Source organism: Hyperolius riggenbachi, chromosome 3 (genome assembly GCF_040937935.1).
Source record: "Hyperolius riggenbachi isolate aHypRig1 chromosome 3, aHypRig1.pri, whole genome shotgun sequence".
NCBI classification, from domain to species: Eukaryota; Metazoa; Chordata; class Amphibia; order Anura; family Hyperoliidae; genus Hyperolius; species Hyperolius riggenbachi.
In genome coordinates this window covers 34,721,112-34,734,023 of record NC_090648.1, presented here as the reverse complement: position 1 = coordinate 34,734,023, position 12,912 = coordinate 34,721,112, and the positions used below count along the sequence as shown (strand labels likewise).

Here is a 12,912-nt window from a genome sequence, read left to right as displayed (position 1 = left end):
AAGTGGACCAAGGAACAGCCACGTATGAATAATATACCTGCATTCACCTCCAGCCATGCCGGAGACTAGCAGTGGGTGTCGTTCTCCTTTAATAAACGCAGGGCGGGTCCCATATTCTTCAGCTTGGGTGAACCTTTGTAGACCCCCGTGTGTCATGACTTACATGAAATGATGGTAGGTGTTTCTCTACCGCCTACTACGTTAACAACGGAGTTTCTCTCTGCCAGAATCTACCCATTGTATTGTTTTTAGGTGAGACTATTACCTTCTTTCTAATCAGTTGATCTAATTATATTCCTGACTCATTTTAAGGACGTGACTCAGACAGCTGAATAAAGAGAGCATTTCAAGAATACTAAAACTGACAACTTCTCAAGCCTGAAAACTTTTCAGAGGGATAAATTACAAACCGTTTGATTGCCGGGACTTATGAAGTAAAACCACAGGGACACTGGGAGCCCAGTCTGGTGCAATAAGGTAAGGAAGGGTTGCAGGCAGCATGTGGGGAAGTACCGCTCCCACTCGGCCTTTGGTGAAGCTTTGTTAGTCGCTGCTCCAAAATTTCCTATCGGGATTAGCCCAGGAGGTAACCTCTAGGTCAGGGGGAAGTCGTAGGAAAACTGGTAAAAGTAGGAGGCGCCCGGAATGAAGGATCCAATATATAGATAGATATATAGGTTCACTACAGTATATGTAGTGTTAAAACAAAAAGACTAGTAAGACTGGCTATCGGGTATCCAAGAAGATAAGAGGTTCAGATCCTACCTTCAATGAGGAGTCTTCAAGTCAAGATAATATTCAAAAAGTTTTTCTTAACTTTAGTATGCCCTTATGCCAGACAACATGTTTCACAGTAAAAAAAACACTTCCTCGGGTTAATTCTCGTGCCATTAAAACAATTGGTGTTTAAAGCTAAAACCCATCATAAATACATCCATAAAAATAAACTTCAGTAAAAACTTCAGCAATACAGTAGAGGATACGACAATAAAAACACTAGAACTGATATTAGTGCAAAAATTCCCCTATCGTTTGTTGGGAATGGGGAGAGCCATACAGCATAAAAATAGGGCATGTAGATAACCATAGCTCTGAGCTCCAATGTTTGATTTAAAGGCACGATAATTAGCCTGAAGGAAGCATTTTTTACTGTGACACACGTTGTCTGGCATAAGGGCATAATAAAGATGAGAAAAACTTTTTGAATATTACTTGGCTTGAAGACTCCTCATTGAGGGTGGGATCTGAACCTCTTATCTTCTTGAATACCTGATAGCCAGTCTAACTAGTCTTTTTGTTTTAACACTACATACAGTATACTATATATACGGTAGTGAACCTCATATCTATATTGGATGCTTCATTTTGATTTTTTCTTCGGGTGCCCCCTACTTTTACCAGTTTCCTAAAACCATTTGATTGGTCAGCACTTGACGGAGTATTACTTTAACTACTGGTGAAAGAAGTACACCTGTGGAACGGGAGGAAAATGTCTTTAGAAATCACCTAGAGATGTTCTATAAGTCAGCAAATCCATCCGAGCTGATATTTACCATGACAAAGGCAATGGAGTTTCCAAAGCTAACCTTTAATAAATAGGCCCCCGAAGGCCGTTTAGGGTTAGGATCACGCCGCACGTCAGTTCTGACCTTTCTGTAAACAGGCCCGTGTGTTTGTAAATGGCAGCGGTTGACAATGGTGTTACATACCTGAGCTGGCATGCAGGGATCGGCGTGCAGTCCGGTCTGAGAGTCCAGGTACACGGACATGGACTCCTGGGTGACGTCTGACGCGAAACGCTCCAGAGTCCCATCGAGTTCAGGGGTCCAGGCTTCCGGGGCCAGGTGGCTCAAGATGACCCTCTGCTTCAGATTGGGCTTCTGAGGGAAAGAGACAAGAAGACATCAAAGAAGATATACGGATGCGGGTGTTTACAGAGAATGCTGTGCAGTACAGAGCAGATAAGCTGGTTCAAACCTAAAGCAGTTAGACAGAGCTGCTCTACAGCAATGGAGAGTGCCCTACATGACCCCTATTCACTCCTCCACGATTCAGATCACCTGCAAACAAGGATGAGGTCCTTTAGGGCTAGTGTGCACAGACCTTTGACATCAGTTTGTATTTAGCCTTGCTGTAACGACTATGGGACTGGAACCGGGAGCATTGGAATTACACACCATTCTTGTAATCTTGGCCTTCTGTGATGCCAGTACGGACTCCAGGCGATCACTAGAGACAATCAATGAGTTGATGATTTTCAGAGTTTGTCGAAAATTGTTTGCAGCTTAGAAAGGAGTCCATCAAAATCAGCAGTTGCAAGCGCTGCATGCCAAACGCAACAAACTAAGAAAATTAGGATTTATGGGCCTCAACTCACTAAGTTTTAAACGTTTAGTAATATACCAAAAAACATGCTTCAGTTCACTAAGTCCTGACTCTGTAATTCTCACCAGCTGTGGAGCAGGTCAGGCAGGAAGCTATCAATCTTCTCTTACAAGTCAATTCTCTGTCCAGTGCATCTTCGGCACCCCTTTAGTTTCAAAAGCTTTATTCAAAGATTCAAGTACAGTATAACTAGCAGAATTTGCAATATTATCAACCCTCTGGAACATTGAGGGTTAAAATGTATATAGAAAATAAACAAACAGAAACATAGGTAACATTCAGGCCTCTTTCACACCAAGACGTTGCGTTTTAGGGGACGTTAGGTCGCATAACGTGCCCCTAACGCAACGCGTGGTGGTGTTGAAGTTGGACGTCAGATTGAGCCGAGTTACGAGGCTCTTGGTGCTATCCTGGGAAGTCCGGATCTTTTCAATGATTCAGATGATTCGAATCGGATCATTGAAAAGATCCAGATCTTTGAACCGAATCTTTGAATCATTTTACTAGGGAAGCAGGGGTGCATCAGAGAGAGGTGCAGGAGAATGAAGGCACATTGAGGGTGCTAATGGGGAAGGGAGAGATGCAGCAGGAAGATTGTGCTTGTGCACAGAAGCTGCAGTTCCTGTTTCTTCCAGACATCCACTGTGAACCGAATCCTTCATTGTGATGATCCGGATGATTCGACTCACTAAAAAGATCCGGATCAAAGATCCGAATCCTTCATGATCTGGACAACACTACAGTGCATTGAATATTAATTAGCCAAGTGGCTAGGAACAATAGCTGACTCTCCCCTTACTGAGCATGTGCAAACAGTCTAACACAGCTAAAACCACCTATAACGCACAGCATGCTGCACTTTCAAATAACATGCAGCGTTACAATGTAACGCAACGTGGGCACTGTGAACAGCCCATTGATTTTTCATTACTGTGCGGTGGGCTGCGTTACAGGCTGCTCTAATGTGCACCTGTAACGTCCCACTGTGAAAGCAGCTTCAAGGTACCTTTGAATAAGCAGGATCAGCATTTTCAGGGAAAAGAAAAGTATTGTTAGTTTTAGATTAGGGCAGAGACCGATTTCCAGATTCTACAGGATCTTCTCAAAAAATTAGCATAATGTGATAAAGTTCATTATTTTCTGTAATGTACTGATAAACATTAGACTTTCATATATTTTAGATTCAAATACACACAACTGAAGTAGTTCAAGCCTTTTATTGTTTTAATATTGATGATTTTGGCATACAGCTCATGAAAACCCAAATTTCCTATCTTAAAAAATTAGCATATTTCATCCGACCAATAAAAGAAAAGTGTTTTTAAAACAAAAAAAAGTCAACCTTCAAATAATCATATTCAGTTATGCACTCAATACTTGGTCGGGAATCCTTTTTCAGAAATGACTGCTTCAATGCGGCGTGGCATGGAGGCAATCAGCCTGTGGCACTGCTCAGGTGTTATGGAGGCCCAGGATGCTTCGATAGCGGCCTTAAGCTCATCCAGAGTGTTGGGTCTTGCGTCTCTCAACTTTCTCTTCACAATATCCCACAGATTCTCTAAGGGGTTCAGGTCAGGAGAGTTGGCAGACCAATTGAGCACAGTAATACCATGGTCAGTAAACCATTTACCAGTGGTTTTGGCACTGTGAGCAGGTGCCAGGTCATGCTGAAAAATGAAATCTTCATCTCCATAAAGCTTTTCAGCAGATGGAAGCATGAACCCACTTTTGAACCAGAAACAGCAGAAGCACCTGACCTGGGCTACAGAGAAGCAGCACTGGACTGTTGCTCAGTGGTCCAAAGTACTTTTTTCGGATGAAAGCAACTTTTACATGTCATTCGGAAATCAATGTGCCAGAGTCTGGAGGAAGACTGGGGAAAGGGGAAATGCCAAAATACCTGAAGTCCAGTGTCAAGTACCCACAGTCAAGGATGGTCTGGGGTGCCATGTCAGCTGCTGGTGTTGGTCCACTGTGTTTTATCAAGGGCAGGGTCAATGCAGCTAGCTATCAGGAGATTTTGGAGCACTTCATGCTTCCATCTGCTGAAAAGCTTTATGGAGATGAAGATTTCATTTTTCAGCACGACCTGGCACCTGCTCACAGCGCCAAAACCACTGGTAAATGGTTCACTGACCATGGTATTACTGTGCTCAATTGGCCTGCCAACTCTCCTGACCTGAACCCCATAGAGAATCTGTGGGATATTGTGAACAGAAAGTTGAGAGACGCAAGACCCAACACTCTGGATGAGCTTAAGGCCGCTATCGAAGCATCCTGGGCCTCCATAACACCTGAGCAGTGCCACAGGCTGATTGCCTCCATGCCACGCCGCATTGAAGCAGTCATTTCTGAAAAAGGATTCCCGACCAAGTATAGAGTGCATAACTGAACATAATTATTTGAAGGTTGACTTTTTTTGTTTTAAAAACACTTTTCTTTTATTGGTCGGATTAAATATGCTAATTTTTTGAGATAGGAATTTTGGGTTTTCATGAGCTGGTGTGAGGAAACGCGGAAAAGCCGCCGTCTCTCGAGGTGAGGCGGCTGTTTCCGCGTCCAGCATGGCGTCACAACGCGGAAAAAACGCCGCATGCCGCATGGGCAGTGCGGCGGAATCCGCATTGGTAACGGCGGAATCCGCATCAGAGGCGGCCCCCGCACTAGATACATTGCATGACAGTACTGGTGTGGCTGGGACTGATAGTCCACCAGGATTCAGACACACGCGCGCGAGCACAGAGGCAGAGTTTAAATAGCAGTTAGAAGGGTGTCGGCTGACCAGCTGGGTCAGCTGACAAATTCCACTGCTCTCATTGGACCAGCAATTAGGGAGGTCCTGGAAAGGTCCTAGAGTATATATACTGCTGGTTGTTCACTTGCTCTTTGTCTGGCGTGCGATCACATATGTGGGAGCACTCAGACCTGTAGTCAGATCCTTAAGTGTGCCGGGACCAGCTGGAGCTGTAATCCTACACTTAGCTAGATTCTGTTGATAGCTAAAGTACTAGTTTGATTGTGATTATATGTTATGACTTTTGCCTGCTTTGACTATCCTCCTGAACTCTGATCTTGTACCTCGATATTTCTGATACTCTGTTGCTGAACCCCGGCTCGTTCCTTGACTCTGTTTCTGCCTCCTGATTTTGTACCCCGATATATCTGATACCTCGTTGCTGAACCCTGCCTGTACTTTGACTCCGCCTTTGCCTCCTGATCTTGTACTTTATCTGTCTGTGTGTGTACGACCTGGCTTGTCCGACCTCGAGAACCGACCTTACCGTTAGAGGCGGTTCCTCGCTCTGTTAGCGATCCTTCCTCCTGAGGGTCACTTTCAGATATACCTTCCTACTGTCAGTCTGACTCCTCCCGTCTTGGAGAGCTCAGGTCTGCGGAAGGAATCTGTGCAGTACTCCTTGCTGCATTGAGGCCTTGTCCTCTAAGTGTTACTGTTACACCAAACACTACACTCTACTCAGGTGAACAGAGGTTAGTTTGTATATCGGATTATCGGTGAGACTGCAGATCACTTATAATCTGGTATATATCTGTATTTCCGGTGATACTGCAGATCACCGGTAATCAGATACTCTCTGCGCCCACCGATCGTTACAGAACGCCAGACCAAAATACAAAATGGACGCAAACACTGATTGTCTGGGTGTACTTGCCGCTTCGGTGGACAACATCAATCAAGTACTGGGCACTCACATAACTCTTATTGATGCCCTTTCAGGGTCTGTACAAACCCTCCAGACATCAGTGGATCATGTGCGATCCTCTCCTAGCTCTGACATACGTATGCCTGTACCTGAAAGCTTTTCCGGCCACAGATCTGACTTCCGGAATTTTAGGAGTAGGGTGTTGTCCTATTTTGAGTTGAGACCCCAATCTTCAGGTACTGAGACCCAGAGGGTCACGTTTATTAAAACTTTGTTGTCCGGCGACTCCCAGTCTTGGGCATATAGCCTGCCCGCCGGAGACAAAGCTCTTACCTCTGTAGAGGAATTTTTTAAAGCTATGGCGGTAATTTACGACGATCCGGACCTTGCCTCGACTTCTGAGCGGAAGCTCAAGCTTTTGCGTCAAGGCGAAGGTCCGGTCGAAGATTACGCGGCCGAGTTTAGGAGGTGGTCAGTTACGGCCAGGTGGGACACCTATGCCCTATTAGATCATTTCTTGTCAGGGCTGTCCGATGAGGTCTCTGATTTGATGTTAAGCCAGCCCGAGCCCAGAACAGTCGATGAGGCCATCTCAGCGGCCATCCGAATCGACCGCAGGCTGCGCTACCAAAAACAGACCAGGGGTAGTTCCCGTCTCAGAGGGGTATCTTACACCACGGTCCCAGTGACTCCACCTACTACTATTTCACCTTCTCCTGTCGTGCCTCCTTCCGAGCCGATGCAGATTGCTCGGTCAAAATTAACCCAGGTAGAGCGAAGACGGAGAATGACCGAACAGCTGTGTTTGTACTGCGGTGAAGGGGGGCATATAGTACAGAACTGCCCCAATAAGCCGGGAAAACGCTGCCGCTTAGGAGTGGTGGGGGGTAACACCCTGGGCGTCCGACTTTTACCCCTAGAAGAAAAACGATTGCTTCTTCCCTGTACCGTTACATGGGAAGATAAGACTGAGGTCACGGAAGCCTTTATCGATTCAGGCTCCGCGGCAAATTTTATGGATTCGGAGTTTGCTAAGAGATTGTGTATTCCGCTCACACCAGTACAACCACCCATCCAGGTTACGGCAGTGGATGACTCTCCTCTGCAAGGGAATCACCCACTGTCTCAGACACCAGAGGTGGGGGTCACCATAGGGGTACTGCACTGGGAAAAGTTACAGTTCTTTGTGTTGCATATGACAACCTCCACCATTATACTCGGCATGCCATGGTTGCACCTTCATTCTCCACACATTGATTGGGCCACCGGCCAACTAATTTCTTGGTCAGCACACTGCTTTCAGCGATGTTTAGGGAAGGTGACATTGGGCCAAACCAGGGTTCATGTTCAGGGGGTACCTGAGCAATATGTGGAATATTCTGATGTATTCTGTCCCAAGGCTGCAGACAAGTTACCCCCACATCGCTCTTTCGATTGCCCCATTGATATACGTTCAGGTTGTATGCCCCCTCGGGGTCATTTGTACAATTTATCTGGGCCAGAGAAATTGGCTATGAAGGAATATATCCGTGACAATTTAGCCAAAGGCTTCATCCGGCCGTCCCGATCGCCTGCTGGAGCAGGTTTCTTTTTCGTTAAAAAGAAAGACGGGGGCCTGCGGCCCTGTATTGATTACCGGGGACTAAATAAGATCACGGTAAAGAATCGCTATCCGTTACCCCTGATAGACGATTTATTTACGCAGGTCACCGATGCTAAGATCTTCTCAAAGCTGGATTTACGGGGCGCGTACAACCTGGTGCGCATTAGAAAGGGCGATGAGTGGAAAACGGCCTTTAACACGCCAGACGGGCATTACGAGTATCTGGTGATGCCCTTTGGGTTATGTAATGCCCCGGCCGTTTTCCAGGAACTCATCAACGAGGTCTTCAGAGAGGTGTTGGGGAGATTTGTGCTGGTCTATCTAGACGATATACTTGTTTTCTCCAACAACCTCTCTGAGCACAGAATACATGTGAAATTTGTACTCAACAAATTAAGACAAAACTCACTTTATGCTAAGATTGAGAAGTGTATTTTTGAAGTCACATCTGTCGCCTTTCTGGGGTACATAATTTCCACCACGGGCCTGTCTATGGACCCCGCCAAAGTCTCCGCTGTTTTGGAATGGCCTCAGCCGGTTGGGTTGAAGTCTTTACAGCGGTTTTTAGGCTTTGCGAATTATTATAGAAGGTTCATAAAGGGGTATTCCACGGTTATCGCACCCCTCACCTGTCTTACGAAAAAAGGGGCAGATACCACCCACTGGTCTCCTGATGCATTAAGTGCTTTCTCCACTTTAAAAGATTTGTTTTGTTCCGCACCCATCCTGAGACATGTAGACACCTCTTATCCTTTTATTGTTGAGGTAGACGCCTCGGAGGTTGGGGTAGGGGCTGTGCTGTCTCAGCGGTCAGGCTTGCAGGGAAGGCTACACCCTTGTGCGTATTTCTCTCGTAGGTTCTCTCCGGCAGAGAGAAACTACGATATAGGCAACAGAGAGCTCTTAGCCATTAAACTTGCCTTTGAGGAGTGGCGTCACTGGCTGGAAGGAGCAGAACATACAATTACTGTATACACGGATCACAAGAATCTAGAATACATCGAGGGGGCTAAGAGATTAAGTCCCCGTCAGGCTCGATGGTCTTTGTTTTTTTCGAGGTTCAGGTTCATAATTACGTATACCCCGGGTAGCAAGAACATTAAGGCAGATGCCCTGTCCAGATGCTTTGAGTTGGAGACAGCACAGTCTTCTGCCCCAGAGACCATTGTCCCACAAAATTTGGTGCTGGCCGTAACAGAGACTTGGGAAGACTGGACAGAGACCTTGAGTCCTTTTCAGCAGGATGTCCCTGAGGGGAAGCCTGAGGAGGTTTTATTTGTGCCTCTGCCATTCCGTCTCCGGGTGCTACAGATATTCCATTCACACAAGAATGCGGGACATCCTGGGGCATCTAGAACACAGGATCTTGTGGCCAGGTGCGCTTGGTGGCCGTCTCTGGCAGCCGACTGCAAAGAATTTGTTAAGGATTGTGCGGTATGTGCTAAAAGCAAACCCTCCCGGCTGGCACCTGTAGGGAGGTTGCAGCCTTTACCCACCCCGAATGAACCATGGACCCACTTGTCCATGGATTTTGTGGGTGAGCTTCCCAGATCAGAGGGCATGTCGGTCATTTGGGTGGTAGTCGACCGCTTCAGCAAGATGGCCCATTTTGTGCCCTTGAAAGGACTCCCCTCGGCCCAGGAATTGGCCGACTTGTTTATCAAACACGTGTTCCGGTTACACGGCATTCCGGAAAACATAGTGTCCGATCGGGGAGTCCAATTCGTATCTAAATTCTGGAGGGCATTCTGTCATCAAATGGGCATGAAGCTGTCGTTTTCATCGGGCTACCACCCACAGACCAACGGTCAGACGGAGAGGGTCAACCAGTCGTTAGAGCAGTTTTTGAGATGCTACGTTGCAGAGGCGCAGAATGACTGGGTCAAATTTCTGCCCTTTGCAGAATTTGCACAAAACAATTTGAAAAGTTCTTCCACTGGATTTTCTCCGTTCCAGGTTGTGTCTGGAAGATTGCCCAAATTTTCACCGTTACCAGTGGCCTCCACTCCGTTTCCAGCTCTGGAGGCTTGGCAAAGGTCTTTTAAAGACATTTGGCGGACGGTGAGAGACAGTTTGGAAAAGGCGTTTCTGAGTCAGAAGGGTCAAGCTGACAAGAAACGGTCTTTGGAGTGGAGATTCCAACCAGGAGACTTGGTTTGGGTATCCACACGTCACTTGGCCCTGAAACAGCCCTCAGACAAGTTGGGTCCCAGGTTTGTCTGGCCTTTCCCGATAGCCAGAAGGATCAACAACGTCACTTACGCTGTTGATCTTCCCGCTAGCATGCGTGGGGTAAGGTCCTTCCACGTATCCCTGCTTAAGCCAGCAGTCCATGTGGGTCCCACTCCTCCTCCTCCTGTGTTGGTGGATGACCAACCTGAGTACAAGGTAGAAAAGATTTTAGATTCACGCGTTGTACAAAACTCGGTACAATATCTCGTACATTGGAAAGGGTACGGCATTGAGGAGAGACAATGGGTACCGGGGAGTCGCATGCATGCGGACGAATTAAGGAGGGAATTTCACGCCTTACATCCCGAGAAACCTGGTAGGAGTTGTCTGGAGTCCACTCCTCGGGAGGGGGGTACTGTGAGGAAACGCGGAAAAGCCGCCGTCTCTCGAGGTGAGGCGGCTGTTTCCGCGTCCAGCATGGCGTCACAACGCGGAAAAAACGCCGCATGCCGCATGGGCAGTGCGGCGGAATCCGCATTGGTAACGGCGGAATCCGCATCAGAGGCGGCCCCCGCACTAGATACATTGCATGACAGTACTGGTGTGGCTGGGACTGATAGTCCACCAGGATTCAGACACACGCGCGCGAGCACAGAGGCAGAGTTTAAATAGCAGTTAGAAGGGTGTCGGCTGACCAGCTGGGTCAGCTGACAAATTCCACTGCTCTCATTGGACCAGCAATTAGGGAGGTCCTGGAAAGGTCCTAGAGTATATATACTGCTGGTTGTTCACTTGCTCTTTGTCTGGCGTGCGATCACATATGTGGGAGCACTCAGACCTGTAGTCAGATCCTTAAGTGTGCCGGGACCAGCTGGAGCTGTAATCCTACACTTAGCTAGATTCTGTTGATAGCTAAAGTACTAGTTTGATTGTGATTATATGTTATGACTTTTGCCTGCTTTGACTATCCTCCTGAACTCTGATCTTGTACCTCGATATTTCTGATACTCTGTTGCTGAACCCCGGCTCGTTCCTTGACTCTGTTTCTGCCTCCTGATTTTGTACCCCGATATATCTGATACCTCGTTGCTGAACCCTGCCTGTACTTTGACTCCGCCTTTGCCTCCTGATCTTGTACTTTATCTGTCTGTGTGTGTACGACCTGGCTTGTCCGACCTCGAGAACCGACCTTACCGTTAGAGGCAGTTCCTCGCTCTGTTAGCGATCCTTCCTCCTGAGGGTCACTTTCACATATACCTTCCTACTGTCAGTCTGACTCCTCCCGTCTTGGAGAGCTCAGGTCTGCGGAAGGAATCTGTGCAGTACTCCTTGCTGCATTGAGGCCTTGTCCTCTAAGTGTTACTGTTACACCAAACACTACACTCTACTCAGGTGAACAGAGGTTAGTTTGTATATCGGATTATCGGTGAGACTGCAGATCACTTATAATCTGGTATATATCTGTATTTCCGGTGATACTGCAGATCACCGGTAATCAGATACTCTCTGCGCCCACCGATCGTTACAGCTGGATGCCAAAATCATCAATATTAAAACAATAAAAGGCTTGAACTACTTCAGTTGTGTGTATTTGAATCTAAAATTAATGAAAGTCTAATGTTTATGAGTACACTACAGAAAATAATGAACTTTTTCACAATATGCTAATTTTTTGAGAAGAGCCTGTATTTCTCTATACTCGATGGAAGATTATGCCCGAAGTACGGATTGTGCTCCTAGACCTCCCTGAAACTCCAACCAGGGTCCCCAGGTCATAGAGAACCTGTCCATCTTGTCTTGAATCAAGGCATTTAGCCTTTCACTTACCATAAAGCTGGTCAATTTTGGCTCTCAGGGAAACTATATTTAGTGTGGGAATAAGGCACTGAGAGGCTACATATATTTTAGCAGCAGCTAATATAAATTGTAAGAGCCTATGTTCAGGGTTCTTTATTTTCGGAGACATCCATGGCTACAATTACTAGGTAATGCCCAATGATGTTGATCCAGGGATTTTATCTGATTGCCATCTGGAGTCGGGAAGGAATTTTTTCCCTTTTGGGGCTAATTGGATCATGCCTTGTAAGGGTTTTTCGCCTTCCTCTGGATCAATGGGGATATGTGAGGGAGCAGGTTGGTGTGTACTTTGTTCTCTGGTTGAATTCAATGGATGTAGGTCTTCTTTCAACCCAAATAACTATGTAACTAGGTTTAAGGCCTAGTAGTAGGAATTTAGGATCTTTAGGTATATGGATTGATAGAATCCGATTAATCATAATTTGAAGATTTGTCCACAATCTAGAGACAAATGGACAGGTCCACCAAACATGGAGGGTAGTACCTTTATCTTGACATCCCCTGAAGCATCTATCAGAGCGAGAGGGATTAAACTTTTGAATTCTAATTGGGTCTAAGTAGGCCCTATGAAGTAGACGTAAGGAGGATTGTAAATTAGAAAAGGTATAAACTACCCTTGGATAGGGAGTCCAAGCATTGGGACCATTGTTCTTCTGACATAGATATGGCCAGATTGGATTCCCAATATAACATATATTTTACCTTCTGATTAGGGGGAGGTCTATTAAATTCCGAATACAATAGGGATAGAATACCTTTTCGGAGTGGATCATTCCAACACATAGATTCAAAGGAGTTAGGTAGTATCTCTTGTTTTGGGCTTGCTTTGCTTCTAGCTCGGAAGGTGGGGGTTTATATTCTTGATAAAAACTCAGATAATTAATATAGCCGTGTTTTGTGTATAAAGTTGCGCAGGGAGACCTTGTGGTGAATTATCCACTCCGGCACCCCTTCAGATGTGCATCTATACTAAGTAGAGGGAGCTCTTCTGTATTCCAGTATACAGATCTGCACATCTAAAGTGATACAGAAAAGCCTCCTCCTGAACTGCCATTCTGAAGTCCCGCCCGCCAGAATATCGGACCAAATCACGGGGAGAAGCACAGCTCTGTGGCTCTCCCCATTGGTTGCTTGCCTCTCCCTATTGGCTGTCTGCTACATTTGTCACATGTTACCGCATGAATATTGTGAGTTACCAACTGGTAAGACCTGGAGATAAATACCAAACACTTT

At 46.2% G+C, this 12,912-nt stretch overlaps 1 protein-coding gene across 2 annotated transcripts in view; it reads right to left on the bottom strand.

Moving 5' to 3' along the window:
* The window catches only part of DNAH2 (dynein axonemal heavy chain 2), a 401,787-nt gene that overhangs the window by 349,218 nt on the left and 39,657 nt on the right, over window positions 1–12,912 (bottom strand). For both annotated transcript variants that reach the window (XM_068273978.1, XM_068273977.1), the window contains exon 4: window positions 1,710–1,880. In XM_068273978.1, the coding sequence (XP_068130079.1) occupies window positions 1,710–1,880 (171 nt within the window). The remainder of the gene's footprint in view (window positions 1–1,709; window positions 1,881–12,912) is intronic.